Genomic DNA, 20,284 nt, shown 5'->3' on the forward strand with positions numbered 1-20,284 from the left:
GGCTTTATGAGGACCATTATACAGGGATTCCTGATTCCTGGATCTTTATCCTTCCTCCTCCTAGGTAGGGTAAGTTTCGAGAATCTACCCATATACCACCAAGGCAATGTGTGAGTGACAAACATACTACAGTTGTGTAAGCCCTACTACTTACCTGTATTGCATATATTTGAATTTCACACTCCCTCAGTGGTAGCACCCACCCACCATCCCCCTTATTTTTCTTATATATATATATATATATATATATATATATATATATATATATATATAGTTTTACTATCAAAGTCGCACAGCACACTTGTGCGAGTGATCACTTACCTAACCTAAAATGTCATAAAATCCAAATGCTGAAAAAATTACATAACCGAAAGTGGTAATTTAGGAAAGTTGACAACTCAGGAATGTTGACTTTATCAAAACTACCCAGACTTCCGGTTATGTCCTATGAATGTTTTGCAGGGGGGGCAAGCCACCCTGCACCTCCCCATGTGGGGGGGCTGCTCCTCCCACACCCCCTGCTACTTTTATATATATATATATATATATATAATGTATACAAACTCCGAGATTGCACTACAGTGAGGGAAAGGGTAAATTTTCTGATCCCCACTATAGTGTGTATTCGCTCTTGTGGATTCAGACATTTAAAAATAGAAGTTATGACACCTTGGAAGAGTGTCTTTCAACCTTCCAAGTTCATGTAAGTGTTTTCCGACATTTTGATGGCAAACTATATATATATATATATATATATATATATATATATATATATATATAGTTCGATGGTGTCTGGTTGGCTTTGGTTATTTGTGTTGGTGTTTTTTGGCAGCAAACTGGTGGTTTTCAGGTAATTCTTACTTTTGGTCATTGTTGGTTTTACCTACTTAGCACTAAATGTCTGAAAAACTGACATTGTGTGCCAGGTGTTAGACTTCTGTGATGGGAGGGGCTTAGCCGATATCCTATCCCAGGGAATCATAGGAGGGAATTCTGAGCTCTGGAAATCTTTCAGTGTGGGTTTGTACAGGCACATAATCCATATGCCACTGAGACAGTATGAAATTTGAATATTTACTGCTAGATTATGTTACCAAGAGAGGAATTATAGTAATAGGTTGAAAACCAGAGGGTGAATTGGGTTTTGTAATTGTATCTTGGGGCAAAGGGATAACTGATAAATTTTCCACACTTTTGGGCTTATATTTTGATACAATGAAAGATTGTAAAGAATATGGCGCATGTGTGGGGTTATTAGGTTGGGACTTTTTTGTTGCTGTTTTTATAGTGTTGTTTACATTGATAGCTGGTAGTGTTGTGTAATGTAAGATATTTCAGCTTTTTTTTAGTTTGGGTTCATTCCATTGATGAAACTGTCTGGCAGTTGAAGTAGAGGGCTAAAGTTCTGCATTGTTAAAGAGTTAATTCCTGTATCCGGGGAACAGGATTTGATTCCTCCCACCTTTATGTGCCTACTTTGTGACTCTGAGCAAGCCACCTAACCAGGCAGTACTCCTGGGCTGCCCCCTGAGAATAGCCAGCTCTACCTAGTGGGCTGTCCCAGGATAATAAATAGTTAAACAGCTGACTGCGGTTTTAGAATTTTGTTTTTATTTGTAGTAGTTCTTGTTAAGTGCTTTTAACTCCAAAGTCAGATTAATGCTCTAGGGGATTTATTTAAGTTGTGGTGGTTTAGATGTTGTTTAGTAGTTATTTTTAGCACATGCAGTATTTATCTTAACTGAGTTGTTAGAATTTTGTTTTTCTAGTTTTGACTCTTTGAGAAGTTGATGATGCACATGTGATGTACATAAATGAGTTGAAGATTGTGTTTACTAGGAGATGCATCAGTTTATTAGACCTTGATATCTAAGTGTGTCATTAATGTTTCTGTGTGTGTGTGTGTGTGTGTGTGTGTGTGTGTGTGTGTGTGTGTGTGTATGTATGTATTCATATATGGATCTATGTCAGTTTATAGAAAAAATACATTGCCAAAACCCATATGGTCGAGACCATATGGTCAACAATGTAGTTAATCGAAAAACTGACATAAATCTACACAATACCCACCAACAACACAAACAGTGATTTTATGTAGTCCTATCTCACCATAATTCTTGCTGGATGGATTCGGAGCCGATATTCGGTTCCGACTCGGCTGATACTAAAGCTCAAGAGCTTTTACTGGCTCGAGGCTAGCCCCTATCCCATGGTGCCTCATGGCAATTTCCCAGATCTCATTTGCCGCGAAAGCTTTGAGGTTGTGTCTTACTGGCTCCTTGGCTTAGTAAAACTTTATTTGCTAAATTTAGTCCTTTTTCCTACTTTTTCTATCCATTTTAATATATATATATATATATATATATATATATATATATATATATATATATATATATATAGTTTTTTTGTCTTTTGTGTGACTGTTTTTTGAAAGTTAAGACCCCTATTCCCCCCATAGGACTGTACAGCCAGTTTAAGTTAGAGGGCCGTAGTGCCCGTTTAAGTTAGAGGGCCTTTCCTCCCTGTGTGAGTGTTTATAAAAAAAAAAAGTTCTCTTCTTCTTTCTTCTTCTCTTTATTGTTGTAGTTAATATTTATCTATTCCTGATAGTTGGAATGTCTAAAGATAATGTTAAGGAGCATAAAGAGCATCTCCCTTCGGGCTTTAAAAAGTGTGATAGGTGTGTGCAGAAAATGTCTCTCACAGACAGCCACACCAGTTGCAAGTATTGCCTTGGTGAAGCCCATTTGCAGGAACCCTGCACGTCTTGTCACGCATTTAGCACTAGAATTTTAAATGAAAGAAAGAGGAAACTCATTGATAGGGGTCTCATGACTAGTTCCTTCCAGGAACAGCTGGGAACTTGGTCAGACAGCTCCAAAATCCTCTAAAATAAAATCTTCAGCCCTGTCTTCAAAGCTGGCTAAAAAGACTAAAGCGTCGGAGCCAAGATGTTCCGGTTCCAACTCAGCTTCACCCATTTCGGTGCTGTTGGTCTCTTCAGCTCCGGGACAACCTTCAGTGCCGAAAATTTTACCTGAATTCCAGGTAGTGTCTCCCACTTTGAGATCTCCTATTTTGGAGAGAAGGAGATCTCCTTCTGTCTCCACCAGATCCTCCAGGACTCTATCTGATGAGGACATCCAGCGGGTGGTGAAGAGGTTACTTTTGGATCCAGCTCTGGCAAGAAAACTGGCCCCTCTGGACCCAAAGGTTTCGTAGCCGACCCCCTTACCGACAACTGTTCCTACTCCAACTACTTTGCTCTCGGAGCCTATTACTTCAGGTTCTTCTGTCTTGGACCCATCAGCTCAGGGGAATCAACCTGATTCCTCAGAGCCAATTACTCTATCCTCGATGGCTCAGTCTGGAGCTGAGGGATCTGGGAGCCGATGCTCTCGTGTTGACTCTGAGGGGGACAGTCACCCTGGGTTCTCATTGGAACAGAACCTCCCTCTCGGAACCTTGGCTCAACTCAGCTCGGCTCCCACTTCTGCTTTTGAGCCGTTCCCCCTTGCTAGGAGTTGACCATCCATCCCCTCGGAGTGGAGGTCTTCTTCGGAGCGAGGGGGGAAGGCTTTCAAAGCTATAGAGAAGGTTTTATCCTCTGCTAAAGCCATTCCATTGGAGCCTGTGTCCCACCAGCAGCAGGCAGCACCCTCTTCCCCCCTGCCACCCCCACAGCGTAGGGAGCCAGAGGCCCAAGTAGACCCCATTAAAGGTGCCCCCTCTTCTGAGACCTCCCCAGATTATCCCACTGGAGAGCTCCCTTGAAAGAGGCTGTGTAAGAGGAAGCATGTCGACTCACCTGAGTCTGTCATGTCAGACACTGATTTAGAGGAATCAGAAGGGTCCCCTAGATTCCCCCTCCAAGGATGTCTCTTTTTCTGACATCCTAGAAATCCTTAGACAGAGGGGTGATTGGAAGACCTCTAACCCTACTGAGGATGAATCACTGTATCTTGAGGCCTTTGGTTCCCAACCTTCCACCTCTTGGGTGACACTGCCTTATGACCAACTCTTAGGGGTCATATCGCGGAAAGCTTCAACCTCTACAGATTCAGTGGAGCCCGTCCCGAGGAGGCCAAATAAGTTTATGACAGCACCTGAGGACAAGACTTTTCTTAGTAAGGGAGTTCCCATTGATGCTATGGTGGTAGCAGCGGCCACCAAGAAGGAGTTATCAGAGACATCCTCTAATATCCATCCTCCTAACAAGGAGTCCAGGATGATGGATAGGTATGGAAAGCGTACTTTTTCTTCAGTGGCATTTACACTGAAATCGCTGAATTACCTTACTCATTTTACCCATCTTCAGAGGGATCTCCTGAAAGAGTTAGGAGATACCCTCCAGGGTTCAGTAGCTCCAGGTTCCATGGATAAGGTTTCTGCACAGCTCTCCACCCCTGCTTCCATAGCTAACTCTTCAATGAGGCTGATCTCATACGTGGCAGATGGAGCGAGTAGGGCAGCTGCAGCAGGAATATCCCTCAGGAGACATTTGTGGATGCGTCTTTGTAATTTTACGGAGTCCTTCAAGTCTTCCTTCACTAATGTCCCCTTTAATAGTTCATCTCTTTTTGGACCCCAAGTGAAAGAGACTTTGACTAGTTACGAGCAGGAAGGGAAAACCTTATCTGCTGTCAGAGTCTGTTTCTCTCTCCCGTCTAGACCCTATCCCAAGTATAATACAGGAGGGAAAATGTGGTTCCTTAAATCCCAAAAAGGTTTCCTCAGGCACAAGATCAACCCTCCCCCAGAGGCAGAGGGGGAGGATTTAATGGAAGATGCCGCCCTCGTGGCAGAGGAGGTCTGCAGCATCAGGGAGACAGAGAAACCTTCTCTGATCGTCCCTTCCATCGTCCCTGAGGGGTTGCCCGACTGTCCATCTCTGGAGGCAGTCGGGGGTCATCTATCACTGTACCCAAGCGCCTGGCTAACCATCTCCCAAGATCTTTGGGTACACACCATAATATCCAGAGGTTACCTGATCCCCTTTGTTTCGAACCCCCAACAAACCGGTCTCTACCAGATGTACCACCCATCCAACTAGACCGTGGAACATCAGAGGTCATCTCGCTGCAAAAAAGAGTCATCCAAGAAGTCCCCACAAAGCAAATAGGATCCGGAACTTACTCTCGATTCTTTTTAGTTCCAAAAAGACAGGGGACTGGAGATCAATCCTAGATCTCAGCAGGCTCAACAAGCATGCAAAGAAATCGAAGTTCCGAATGGTCACTCTGCAGTTGATATTTCCCTTTATCAGGAAAGACAGCTGGATGTGCTCAATCGATCTCCAGACTGCGTACTACCACATCAAAATGGACAGGCGCTCCAGGAGACACTTACGCTTCTGGCTTGGTCTCACTACAGCCCCCAGAGTATTTACCAAATGCATGGCAGTGGTAACAGCTCACCTGAGACGTCAAGGATTCCAGGTGTTTCTGTACTTAGGCGACTAGCTCCTCACTGTTACCACCAAGCATCAACTCATCAGAACCAGGGCTGAGACTCTATCCTTGTGCACCATCTAGGCATCACTGTCAACCTAAAAAAAATCAGTCTTTTCTCCCTTGCAGCACATTGTATGTTTAAGCTCAGAAATAGACACAACCACCATGTCAGTAAGGCTAACACTGGAAAGAGTAGAGTCTCTACACAGTCAAGTCAGATCCTTGCTAAACAAACAAAAAGTTCAGGCCAGAGTAGTCCTTCAAGTCCCAGGGACTATGGTTTCTTCCATCCTATTAGTTCCTCTTGCTCGTCTACACATGAGAATACTTCAGTGGCTGCTATTTGCCCAATGGTCGATGCAAGACCTTCCATTGTCTCACCAGATTTTGATAAATGCATGCAAGAAGGATCTGACATGCTGGTTGCCCACAGAACAACTTATCCTTGGTCGTCCACTTGTTCCTCTCCAAGAGAAAGCAGTTTTGACCAAGGTTGCTTCCCAGATAGGGTGGGGTGGGGGGGCATTATATGGGAATGACAGTCCAAGGTACCTGGCAGAACTACGAGAATCACTTGAGATGAGAGCGGTGCTGCATGCGTTGCAAGCACTTCACAGCTCCCTTCCCAATGGGACAATTGCAATTCAGTCAGACAACATGTCTGTTGTGTGGTACATAAACAAGCAAGGGGGATCCAAGTCTTACCCGCTTTGCAGAGAGGCCTTAAGAGTTTGGAAATGGGTGATGGATACTCAACGCTTCCTGATAGCAATGCATATCCTGGGGAAATCCTCCGTAATAGCAGACAAACTCAGCCGAGCAATTCTGATGCCTCACGAGTGGTCCCTGAATCCAATGGTTGTGAAAGAGATCTTTCACAGATGGTGCCAGCCTTGCTGCGACCTATTTGCCACTCACCTGAACACAAAATGCAGCAGCTACTTTGCCCTCATTCACCATCCAGGGATGTCACCCAGGGATGAACTAGTCCACGATTGGCCCCCGGGATTTCTTTATGCCTTTCCTCCTTTTCCACTCATCCCAAAGGTAATACAGAAAGCAAGACAGTTGAGGAGTTCCTTGATCCTCATTGCTCCTTACTGGCCTCAACAAGTTTGGTTTCCCTTCCTATGGCCCTACCTTTTGGAGGAACTGTGGATTCTGGACCCATCTCCAGATCTCCTGATTCATCAATCGGGACAGTTCCATCCCACCATCCACAGGTCCCTATCAGACGATCGAAACGCCGTTTAAGAGAATATGAAATGATCGACACGTATTGCGCAAACTACGTAAATGCCGAACATCCAAAACAGAGAAATCCGAAATGTCGAAGTGTTTTGGTTGGCCTGTCTGCGGAATAGCTCCGTTAGGTAAGTGTGCGATAGTTATGGACCTTAAGGTAGGGTGCGGGTTAAGGTAAGTGTATAGATAAGTAATGTATGTACGATTTAGTGTAGTGTTAGAAGTAGAGTTTTGTTAAATGTATTTATGTGTATTATTTATTTTGTTAGGGTATATCTCCGTAGGGGAAGTGTGTGGCAGTTACGGACCTTAGGGTTAGGGAGGCATTAAGGATAGTGCATAGATAGTTGTGTATGTGGGGTTTAGTGTAGTGTTAGAAATAGGGTTTTGTTAAATTTATTTATGTGTATTATTTATTTTGTTTGGGTATATCTCCTTAGGGGAAGTGTGCGGTAGTTACGGACCTTAGGCTTAGGAAGGGGTTAAGGATAGTGCATAGATAGCTGTGTATATGGGGTTTAGTGTAGGGTTAGAAGTTGGGTTTTGGTGCTTTACTTTAGGGTTAGGAGTACGGTTTGGTTAGTGTATATATGTGGTTTATTTGTTTTGTTTGGGTAGGTAGTATGTAGTGGGTGGTGGGGTTGGCCGACTATGACCGATGTTTTAAATTTCGCGGTTTAGTGTGTTCAGTCTATTCGCGGTTTGATTAATACTTGTCACTCTTTTGGTATTCGCTGAAATGGATTTTTGTGGAACTGATATAGACCCACATCCACACCCACAAATTGACAGCATGGCTGCTCCAGTTCCACAAATAGCCAGGTGTATTCCCCTATTCCCTGCGGTCAAAAACATTCTAATTTCATCCCATAAACCTTCCAGTCAGAAACTATACTCCAGCAAATGGAAAAGGTTTTCGTTTTGGGCTATGAACCGGGGCTTAGATCCATATATGGCTCCTATAGAATCTATCTTATCCTTCCTAGTGTCAATTTTTCATGAAGGAGTGGCAGCCGCTACAGTTAGAGTTCATTTAGTTGTCATTTACAATTTCCATTTTGGCTTCATGGGAAATCTAGTCATGCAGCACTCCTTGTGTACAACTTTCTTAAAAGGAGTTCTTCTTCTCAGGCCTCCAATCAAACAACCATTAGAACCCTGGGACTTAAACTTAGTTCTCTCATCTTTGATGTCTGCACCCTTTGAGCCATCCTCTTCATCAGACCTAAAATTGTTGTCATGGAAAACACTATTCTTAGTAGCCATAACATCAGCTAGGAGAGTCTCAGAACTGCAAGCTCTAACTATTCAACCTCCTTACATTATTTTTCACAAGGATAGAGTATCTCTCAGGGCAAACCCTTCCTTTCTTCCCAAGATATGCTCAGAGCACAATCCGAATACTACTATTGAGCGACCTGTGTTTTTTCCAAACCACTCTAATAAATCTGAGTATAGACTACACCAGTTAGATGTTCACAGAATTCTCAGGTTTTATTTCTATAGGACTAAAGAATTCAGAAAATCAGATCAACTTTTTGTTTCCTTTTCCGACAAGAAAAAGGGCTTTTCTGTTTCTAAGGGTACTCTTTCAAAGTGGCTTTCGGATTGCATATCATTTGCTTATCAACAGGCTGGCAAACAATTACCCCCCCAAAGTTAAAGGTCATTCTACTAGGGCTGTAGCTACTTCATATGCCTTTAGATCTAGGCTCCCAATTGATACTATTTGTGCAGCAGCTACTTGGGCAAGACCACATACTTTTGTCACTCATTACAAATTGGATTTGGCCTCCTGGGACAGGTCTTCCTTTGGGTCCACTGTGCTGAAGAGTTTCTTCGCTTGAGCCACCCAGGATATAAGTGATAGGGGCCCTGTCCCATCCAGCAAGAATTACAGTGAGATAGGACTACATAACATAAAGAAGTTATGTACTTACCATACTGTTCCATGTTTGTAGTCCATCTTGCCTACATTCTTGCGTCCCTCCCTCCAACCCCCTTCCTGTTTTCTGGGGGATCTGGTGGACTTTTCTGGTGCTGTCTGACCTGGTTCTCTTTTGTTGTCCACCTGGCATGGATTATATTTTCAAAATCCTTTGTCTGCATGTATGCAGCTCTGACACTGGTCTTACCTGACAGGTATTTATTGCTTTCTTGCAAACTAGATCTGGGGAATTGCCATGATGCACCATGGGATAGGAGCTAGCCACGAGCCAGTAAAAGCTCTTGAGCTTTAGTATTGGCCGAGTCGGAGCCGAATATCGGCTCCAAACCCATCCAGCAAGAATGTAGGTGAGATGGACTAGACTACAAGCATGGAATGTTATGGTAAGTACATAACTTCTTTTTTTTCCAACTCTGAGATTGCATTACAGTGGGATAGATTCCATGATCCCCACTGTACTACAATCTCATTTAGAATGGTTCTACAATCGACCATATTGGTTATGACAACTTGGTCCTTCATCCAATTGACATAGACCCAATAGACAGACAGATAGATAAACATGCATATTAGAAATATTTCTGTTTACAGCTCTTTCTTTGTCCAGACTGTGGGTAAGACATTATCTTTGGACATTCCAATAGAAAGTGAAGTAACAGGGTGCAACATTTCTATAGAAAATGATATTGTGTGTACTGTGGAAGAATAAAATGAAGCTGAAGGTTCATATCATAGAAACTTTATGGTGCATTGGGGGGTATGAAACCAAGAAAGCAGACTGTTTCAAAATAAAATGCAAAAACAAAAGCATGCAATTTAAAAACAGAGAAAATTGTCTGAGAAGAAATGTCAGCCACACCTCTCAACCTCTTAGACTAAAAAAATCTGGACAAAGCCATAAAATGTTGTACAAATGGGGACAATTTTGAAATATTGGTCTTACAAGCTTAGAAAGTTGATAGAATAGCAGGTTTTGCATTAGCATGAATTTTCTGAAGGGTATGAAGTGTAAAACTCAAATGTCTGTCATTTTCCAATTTCAAGTCTTCAATGACTTGCCAGTAATTTGCCAGAAAGCCACAATTTTATAAAAAATGGACCAAAAATATAAGGCAAAAATCTGGGCATTCTGTGAAAATCTGTACAGTTGAGAGGTATGAGTCAACAGATATGTCTCCATAATGAATGACAGCGAGTGGTAGTAGCATATCCTTCTGGAAAGTTAGTAGGTTCCAATACAGTGACAAATCCAGGAATGCACAAGACAGACAGGCATACAGTTCTAATGTGAGGGTGGAGTTTAATATTCATTTCACTTGTGCAACTGTGGCCTAGCCTTGGTGATCCAAGCAACTGACTGTAAGCCCCTTACCTGACAAAGTAGTTTTTGTTTTTACGTTTTTGTTGTAAAAATTACAAGTGCTGAAGAAACACAGCTACTGTATTTCCTGACAGAACAAACATGCTTCATTGATGTAATAACGTAAATAATTTTATCATTCTGACTATGTTTTTGCAAAAGCATTGCAGGTATGACTTATTCCTGTCAAATGCAGTGACAGCAAAGATGTGTCCCTTTTTTTTCATTATTGTCTTTTGATTCTCTTTCAGGGGGGAGAGCACTGTTATTACCATGGAAAAGTTAGGGGAGATGCAGAATCCATTGTGGCTGTTTCAACTTGCCAAGGCCTTCAGTGAGTATACATGTGATGTCCTATATTTTGATAATTTAGGATATTGTAATACAGTCCTAAAGGTAGTGGAGATGGAACACCCAGTGTAAAATATACTGCTGAAATTACAGAATGCCAGTTGTACGTACAGATGAAGGTGGGTTGAATGCTATAATAAGCACAGGTTGTGTTTCATTTGTTGTTGACAGAAGATGATAAATGGAAGTTCTGGTTAGAAGAAGGAATAGGTATTGTCCCATGGTGGACAGAATGGAGACAGGGATAGAGGCATGAAAGATGGACTCAAAGTCAGAAGTAAATAACTTAATGAGAGCAAGTAAGTAGAAAGATGAACCGAGTTGGCTTCACACATGATGCATTTGTCATTCTTTTCAAAGCCTCATCCTGCAGTAAACCCAGCTGAGTTATTATACAGCAACTGTCCCTGTAGAACTTGTGAAATGAATTGAAATGCATGTAGAAGGGTTAGCAGGCACCAGTGAGTATAATGCACTGCATTTCACAATGCACCATGCACCTTCCATTCTGTTTCTATACTGTGGCATGTGCGACTCAGGTAATTAAAAGAATTCTTTATCCAGACTGGCATAGCAGAAATTAAATAGAGTTTTTTATGTGAACAGTATGCTTTGAGTGTGGGAGTAGAGTGGTTAGTTGAGCTGCACTGACAGAAACACTAAGGTTTCAAAGTCAAGATGTGGAAAAAGGAATGCCTCTTGAGCACCCCTGTGTAGATTCCATCATATCTGTCAGTCATAGCTCTCAACCTGTTAGAGCAAGAAAGCTGGACAAAGGCTTGAAAATAGACAAAACAGGCACAGTTTTTAAATATTTCTTACAAACGTAGAAAGTTGATAGAATAATAGGTTTTGCATTAGAATAAATTTAATGAAGAGTATGAAGTTTGAATCTGCAATGTCTGTCATTTTTTTTCTGACAAGTCAAAGAAGAAAGGTGACTATGCCATGACATTCAAAGCAAACCAGATAAAATCAATGCACAAAACGATATATCCCAAGGCAGATGTTAAAAACCATTTCTTTATTCGAACAAGTAAGCACTTTCACATCTCTCTAGATGCTTCATCAGACTTGAAATAAAACCCTGTATTCAAGACTACTTAAATATCACTAAAACACCAATGAAACACTTAATATCAGACACATGACAAAGAAAACTTGTACCATTGGCACAGAACTATTAAAGAATAAAAATAAAAATACATAAATATGCACCATAATACAATATAAAAAGCATAACATTAAAATCAACATTCTGAGTAAACCTTATTAATAGATAATAAAGGGGGTGCCACAGTGCTTTTAGATAGGAGTTATTATGATAGTACTGTCATTGAAATGTTATCAGATAATACTACTTATAGGAAGCTCACTATGTCTGATTTAGATAGTCATTAGAACAGTACATGCGGATTTGTATGACATGCTAATGTGCAATGTCATTGATGATAATCTGTATAGATATTTCTTAATTGAAAAACCTTTGGTACCTATGTTTAGAGGTTTCCCCAAAGTACATAAGGAGATGGATAAACCTCCCCTAAGACCAATAGTCTCTGGTAAAGGATGGCTGACAGAGAGCATGTCAATTTACTTGGAGAAGCAATTAAGACCCTTAGTAGATTCCACAGGTTCCATCTTACGTGACACTCAACAATTTCTAGAAACTTTAGCACCCTATAATTTTGATAGTAAGCTTAGAGATTCTGATTACATGGTGACGTTAGATGTGAAATCACTATTCACCAGTATACCGAATGATGTGGGAGTGGATTTCCTGAGGTTATATTTGATACATAAAGGTTTGACTAATAATCAGATTATGAGGATTACTATGCTACTAGAACTAGTGCTTACATATAATGTGTTTACCTTCAACAATGACTACTACCTACAGACAACAGGGGTAGCGATGGGCACATCTTGTGCCAACTCATATGCTAATTTGGTGTTAGCATATTGGGAATCCACGTACATATTAGAACATATGATTTACTCTAAGTTTATCAAGTATTATAGAAGGTTTGTGGATGATGTTTTTTTGATTTGGGGAGGAGATTTAGATAGTTTGGAAGATTTTGTTACATATATAAATGGTACCACAACCTTTCTGACATTGACTAGTATGAGATCTCAGAATAGGATTGAGTTTCTAGATGTCATGTTGCACAAGGAAAAAGGGACAATAACAACAGAGGTTTATAGGAAACCTTGCAGGAGGAATGTTATCTTACATAGAGATAGCATGCACCCCCCACATATACATAAGAATATAAATAAGAATCAAGCTATACGCCATTCTCGACTAATAAGTAATGATTCGGTGTTTTATGATGCCATTGTAGAAATGGAACAGGAGTTTATGGAGAGAGGTTACCATAGAAAGGATCTCAAAGTGTTACATGAAGTTGAACGTGATAAGGCAGGTTTACCTTATATTAAGAGAAGGAATCCTACATGGACACAGCATACTAGTAATGGACAAGTGAAGAGAAGGATAGTTATTCCCAATACTAATAACAATGGTTCTGTAGTTGACATTATTAGAAGTCATTGGGGAATTTTACAATTAGATGACAGTATTAAGAGCCTGGTAGGCACCAATCCCGGTTTTAGTTATAAGAATACTAAGTCATTAAAAAGAATGCTTTGTTATGAAAAGAACAGGAGGAACAGGGTTATTTCCCATAGAAAGGGAACATATGCATGTCGTAACTGCAATCAGTGCGGTTTTATTATGAACACCAATACTTTTGAACATCCAGATACTGGTATTAAGTATGAAACTAGTCATTATGCAGATTGCAAATCTAGGAATGTGGTTTATCTTGCTCTCTGTAGTAAATGCCATTGTTTCTATGTTGGCAAGACTAATCGAACATTAAGAGAATGGATTAGGGAACACATCTATGCCATTCATAGAGAGAATAAGTGTAATGCTCTAGCTAACCATGTTTTGCAACATGGCATGACACATACTTTTAAGTTTATGGTTCTGGGATATATGTGTGCTACAGAAAGGCTTGGAAATATTAACAACAGTACTGAAAAGGAGGAAGCCAAATGGATTATTAGGCTAGCGGCTGATAAGGGACATGGCCTCAATGACAAATTTTCACTGAGGCCATTCTTAGTAGATAGACCACTCAGGCATTAATTTTAGTTATTTGTACACAGCTGTTTATATGTTTATACATACACAGTACCTATTAATAAGGTTTACTCAGACTGTTGATTTTAATGTTATGCTTTTTATATTGTATTATGGTGCATATTTATGTATCTTTATTTTTATTTTTTAAATAGTTCTGTGCCAATGGTACAAGTTCCTTTTGTCATGTGTTTGATATTAAGTGTTTCATTGGTGTTTTAGTGATATTTAAGTAGTCTTGAATACAGGATTTTATTTCAAGTCTGATGAAGCGTCTAGAGAGACGTGAAAGTGCTTACTTGCTCAAATAAAGGGATGGTTTTTAACATCTACCTTGGGACTTATCATTTTGTGCATTGACTTTTATCTGGTTTGCTTTGATTGCCATGGCGTATTCACCTTTCTTCTTTGACTTGTCTACTGTGTTTTTTTGTGAGGTGATACCTTACCCTGAGCTGTTGGTTTTTTGGATTGTCCAACATTTTTTTTCTGACTTCAGCCTCAAAGATTTTACAATGATTTGCCAGAAAACCACAATTTTATGAGTAACAATCTAAAATACAAGGCAAAAATCTGTACAGTTGAAAGGTATGCATGTTGGTTGGATATATAGCTTTTCAATGCTTTAATACGATTCCTCATCACCAAATAGAGGACAGAAGTAAACCCAACCAGAAACTTGTTGTTAGCAATCCTGGGTGAAAAAAATGTTATGGTGTGAAAACAATGTGATTTACAAGTAAGCTGACATAAGGTGCTTAATAGTGTGATACGAGTCTGGGTGTTGTCAGTTAACTAAGTACCACATTAACTCTTTAAACCATTTTATTTTATTTGTCTTTTGTTGACTGGGTTAGGCCCACTAGGCTAGTAGCCTTGTTTCAGGGGAGACCTGAGGTGGTATTTACAGTATTATGGGAAATTTAACTAGGACATCAGGGACACTTCCCCTACTCTTTTTGACAGATGCAATGGAATCTTTTACAACCACCTGAGCTACTACCATTGCAGGCAGAGAGGGCCTTGGAGTAACATTTCATCGAAGGATGACACACTCAGGAGTGCAGTACCACCCTTATGCTGTATACAGTGTCAGTAATTGATCTACCTGGTGTGGGAATAGAACCCAAAGCTTTCTGAGCCAAAGGCAAGTGTGCTACTTGTTGTGCCACTGACACTGTATTCTAGATATGCTAGACTGTTATGGTATTATTCAGGATAAGCATCCTAAGATATATTTACTTCTCATTTTACTGTATCGTACTGTTTATACAACAGCCCTTCCTTAGCCAGACAGCTAAAGCAGTTGGAAGCTGATAGCTTGCAGTGAGGCTGAGATAATCACCTTGGTGATATGTTGGCACATAACAGCAATTGTGCGCACCTTTCTTGATTAGCCATTAAAATTATTACTTAAATAACATAAGCACTTCACAGCTGAGAAAGCCTTTACAGACAAAGTGCATCAAATGTACTCCTTTAATCTTTATCTTAAGTCTGTGTAAGGCCAGTAATGCATTACGCAGATGCTGATGGACTAGAGTGCACTGGTAACTGGAGCTCTTTATCTTTCCACTGACCATATGCTGTGGAGTTGGGCATAATGCCAGCTTCCCATCTCACAGATCTGTTAAGTGAGATTTGCTGTTAATGCACCTGATAAAGTGCTGTGTGGTTAAGGAACACATCAGCCTGCTCTACTCATTAGTGTGTCCTATCATTTTTTATTGCTTTTTTTGGGTTCAGTTCTAAATTTTGATGGTAGACTTGTCACAGCCACAGAATCAAAAAAAAAAAGAAAAACACAGACAAAACAAACTAATCTTCATATAAAGCTCCCTACCATCACATTCACAATGCTCACACACACACACACACACACACACACACACACACACACACACACACACACACACACACACACACACACACACACACACACACACACACACACACACACACACACACGCACCATTTGTATTGAACGACTCACATCACAAGCTCTAAGCATGCCATTACTTATCAGCAAATCACTCACACACACACCAAAAGCAGCAGACTACACACATCACACACTGCCCGAACAAATGCACACCACTGTCTTTCAACCACCCAGTCACATTAACAAAATTCACTTTCAACTACTTACTAGAAACCTTACCTGTACAAAACTGATTTATCAAGCCCTAAAACACACATGCACATACACACATAAGAACCTGGCATTTGTCTTATATAGGAACAAGCCATTACTATATAAGACAGATGAAATTATATACACTAACTCTGAGGTTTCACAGCAGTAAGGGAAAGGGCATAAACCCTTCCCTAGTACAACTCTAATTTTGTCAATATTTTGAGTTTAGTTATTTGTACTGTTGGTATTATGCTGTTTAGATTATTTGAAGTATACCTATATATATATATATATATATATATATATATATATATATATATATATATATATATACTCCAGTGTGAGATTTAGTAGCCTACCGCAGACCCAAAGCCACTTCCTCCCACCACCCTGTTGTCCCCTCATCCTGTATCTTATCCCTTTGGAATAGCTTATTGCCTACCCCCCAGCTGCTATTACTCCCCTGACCACTAGGTGGCAGTCTTTACCTACATTAAAGCATTAAAACTAACTATCCCTCAGGTCCTACACCCATTCTTTGGCATTTCATTACAATTCTAATCTCCCTCTCTGCACATGAGAACCTCACTATCGCTTTACTAAATCATCTACACATATCTGATAAGCTTATATACTCTGCTCCCCAGTTTTCACTTTATTTACTTCTGTATTATGCCAAACACGAAAGACAGCTGATTGTCTTTTGGCTGAACTTACCTTACTGCTCTTGCCCATTCCGTTTGCCCTGCGGACTCACTCCACTCCCCTACCCTAACCCCAATTACCACCCACCCCCAGGGCACCTATCCTTATACTGCTAGAAGCCACACCCCCACCCCACATCAACCAATAGCTCGACATATCTTGTTACACACTCAACCATCTGTTACTAATTTACTCACACCTTCCACTATCTATACTTTCCTCATTAAACAAACCCACCTCATATTTGCCCTTCTATAACCCCTTATTTTCTCATTACTTACATTCCCACATTCTCTCATTATGTCAACCCCTGCCTTACTAAAACTCTCTAATTTCCTCCTCTTGCCCATAATTCTTTCCACTCTACTTCTATCTCATAGCCTCACAGGCTATGAATTCCTAAGCTCCTTTCAATTTCAACACTCCTTTAAACAAACTTCCCCTTTCTGTCTATCAGCCTCACAAACCCACAGTAACATTACATCCTCATCAGCCTACATTCTCTCACAGTTTCACAGATTAAACCATAGTATTTCCAAACCAGAAAAATAGACCATATTTTATGTAAACTAGCAAAACTTCCACACAATCTTCAGTACCTACTACTACACGGTGACATTCACCCAAACCCAGGGCCAGGGTATATTTGGTATATACTTCTCAGAGGTACAGGCAAGCATAGGAGGACTATGGCTGACCAAGTTTGCAGACGAATGCAAACTAGGGGCCACAATTGATTCTCCGGTGGATACAGACACCCTCCAGATGGGTCTCACTGTGACGGATACCTGGTGTCAAAATCATGGCCTCAAGCTAAATGCCAAAAAGTGCATAGTCATCCCCTTTGGAAAAAGCAAAGTACCCATGGACTACCACATAGGTGGAAGTCCCCTAAATACAGAAAATGTAATAAGGGATCTGGGGACCCAAGCAGATAGTAATCTCTCCTTTGATAATCATATTGCCAAGGTGGTTAGAAAATCCTTCTATGTGGCCCACCTAATCACAAAAGGGTTTGGATCTAGAACAAAAGAGGTTATTGTGCCTCTCTACTCATCACTCATTGGACCCGTCATAGAATAAAATGCCCCATTTGGGATGTACCGTACAAGACACCTGCAACAGCTGGAAAGACCACAAAAGTACCTCACCAAGAGGATTACTGGCCTCAAACAGATGCCCTATGCAACCCGACTCAAGAAACTCCAGCTATACTCGGTTGCATACTGCTTACTCAGAGGTGATCTCTGCCTGACATACAAGGCCATGTCCAACCCAGAATTGATGGACATGCTCCACCTAAAAAAAAAAACAAATCCCGGAGAGCCACACACCCTAAAGATATAAACCTCACCACAACTGGAGGGATAGATTCCTGTTCCAGAGGCTCCCCATGCTTTGGAACAGGATTCCAATATACATCAGGCAGAGCCCCTCACTAACACTCTTCAAGAGAAACCTTAACGGGTGGATGGGAAACAAAAAATTTACCCCGGGGATCACTGCAGTAGCTCTGCTGGATAGTGGCGCAGGGAACGAATGGCTCTGCTGGACAGAGACAAAGGGAACTAATCTAAGGGGATGGTGAAAGCCAACACATCCTGGCTAGGCTTATAAATGCCCTTGGGCACATAGCCTAGTACTTGCCTATGAACCTATGGTAATACATTCCCTGACTCCCATTCTTCCTTCACCTCTATTTCCCATATCCCCTCTTCTTCCTTGAACTCTCATTGCCCACCTCAATATTCGTAGTTTAAATAACAAAATTACCCAACCTCATGCCACACTAGACTTACATTCCTTTGACATCCTGTGTCTCACAGAAACCTGGCTCAAACCAGTTACTAAAGACAATGATATCATCCCTCACGTTATAACATCCTTAGAATTGACCATAGTTTCATAGGTTCATACTAGGCCATCTGCCCTGGGGCAATTATAAGCCTAGCCCGATTCTGTATGGCTTACGCCACCCCTTGATTTGAGTATACTGTGCCCTTTTTAAGGTTTAGTTTACTGTGCGTCTATCTAATAGTGACACGGGAGTAATCCCTGGGACAAACCTACGATCCCCCATCCACCTATCGAGATTCTTCTTGAAGAGATTCAGTGAGGTGCTCTGCCTCACATGAACTGGAATTCTATTCCAGAGCGAAGGGAGCCTCTGGGTTATGAACCTGTCCCTCCAGCAAGTTCTATTTATTTCTGTGCTGAGGTTCAAGTCCCTCAAGAGTGTGGCTCTAAGGGATTTAGATTTACTGAGGTGGAGCATGTCCATTAATTCTGGATTTGACATAGCTTTGTATGTCAGGCATAGATCGCCTCGAAGTAGGCGGTATGCAACTGAGTAGAGCTGGAGTTTTTTTAACTGAGCAGCATATGACATCTGTTTGAGACCCTTGATCCTCTTGGTGAGATATTTTTGGGGTCTCTCTAATTGCTGCAGGTGTCGGGTAAGGTACATCCCAAAAGGGGCATTGTATTCTATGATGGGCCTGATGAGGGATGAATAAAGGGGCACGATTACCTCTCTTGATCTAGATGTGAAACCCTTCGTGATGAGGTGGGCTATGTAGAAGGCCTTTCTAACCACTTTGGCAATGTGGTTTTCAAAGGAGAGATTGCTATCAACTTGGGTCCCCAGGTCCCTAATAACTTTCTCTGTACTTAATGGGTTTCTGCCTATGTGGTAATTTGTGGGCACATTGTTTTTGCCAAAGGGTATGACTGTACATTTTTTGGCATTTAGCTTTAAACCATGGTGCTGGCACCAGTTGTCTGTCTCTGTGAGACCTTTTTGAAGGATGTTTGTGACAGCTGGAGAGTCGATTATGGCGCCCAGTTTGCAGTCGTCTGCAAACTTGGTGAGCCATAGTCCTTCCACATTTGCCTGTACCTCGGAAAAGTATATACCGAACAAGAGTGGTCCCAGGACAGAACCCTGTGGGATGCCACTTGTGACCAGTTTCGAGTCTGACATGGCTCCAGCAACTCTCACTCTGTGGGTTCTGTCTTTGAGCCAGTTTGCGACCCATCTTGTGACATAGGGGTTTATATTTAAGCTGGATAGCTTATCTATGATGCCCGAGTGGGGTATTGTGTCAAATGCCTTTCCAAGGTCCAGATAGGCTGTGTGGACTACCTTCCCTTCATCTATGGCTTTGGTGACTGTTTCGAAGAAGTCAACCAGGTTCAAAAGGCAGGATCTGCCCTTGACAAAGCCGAACTGGGTAGGATCTAGTGTCTGTAGGTCCCTAATGTCTTTGTTTATGAGCTCCATGATGATCCTCTCCATAGCCTTGCAGACTAAGCTAGTCAGGCTTATAGGGCAATAGTTTCCAGGATCCGTAGAGGCTCCACCTTTGTGGAGTGGGACCACTGTTGCTGTACGCCATTCTGTGGGCACACATCCTGTAGTCAGGCTGAGATTGTATAGCTGTTTTATTTGAGGGATTAGTTCCTCTTGGAGTTCATGCAGGACGCAACCTGGGACGCCATCTGGTCCCATGGAAGCAGTGTTTTTTGCTTTGTAGAGGGCAGCCTTCACCTGAGCATCAGGGATGTTTGGGAGGCAGCCCTCTGCCGGGATAGATACTTGCTCTTTTGGGGGGGGGGAAGTTTACACTGAACCTGTCTGCCAGGATATTGGCGATGTCTGTGGGTTCAGTGTATTTTTTGTCGTTTAGAATCAACTCAGAACAAGTCTGGGAGTTGCATCCCAGGTTCCTAACATAACTGAAAAAAGCCTTATGATTGTCTTTGGTGTCCTGTGCAATTTTTCTCTCGAAGCTGGCCTTGGAGGATTTTATGAGGGATCGTAATTTTTTGCTAGTACTGATCAGAGATGCCTTCCCTATTAGGGATTTTGCTCTATCATGTAGTAGCTTCCTCCTTCTGTTGTACAGTTTGTTTATGGCAGGGGTCCACC

General features: G+C 41.4%; 1 protein-coding gene across 5 annotated transcripts in view; it reads left to right on the plus strand.

Annotated features, from left to right (window-relative positions):
* ADAM11 (ADAM metallopeptidase domain 11) overlaps positions 1 to 20,284 on the plus strand; it is a 1,438,613-nt gene that overhangs the window by 433,875 nt on the left and 984,454 nt on the right. For all 5 annotated transcript variants that reach the window (XM_044055102.1, XM_044055103.1, XM_044055105.1 and 2 more), the window contains exon 5: positions 10,258 to 10,340. In XM_044055102.1, coding sequence (XP_043911037.1) covers positions 10,258 to 10,340 — 83 coding nt within the window. The remainder of the gene's footprint in view (positions 1 to 10,257; positions 10,341 to 20,284) is intronic.

The sequence above is a fragment of the Protopterus annectens genome, chromosome 13.part0, assembly GCF_019279795.1.
Source record: "Protopterus annectens isolate FY-2018-M chromosome 13.part0, PAN1.0, whole genome shotgun sequence".
Taxonomy (NCBI): Eukaryota; Metazoa; Chordata; order Ceratodontiformes; family Protopteridae; genus Protopterus; species Protopterus annectens.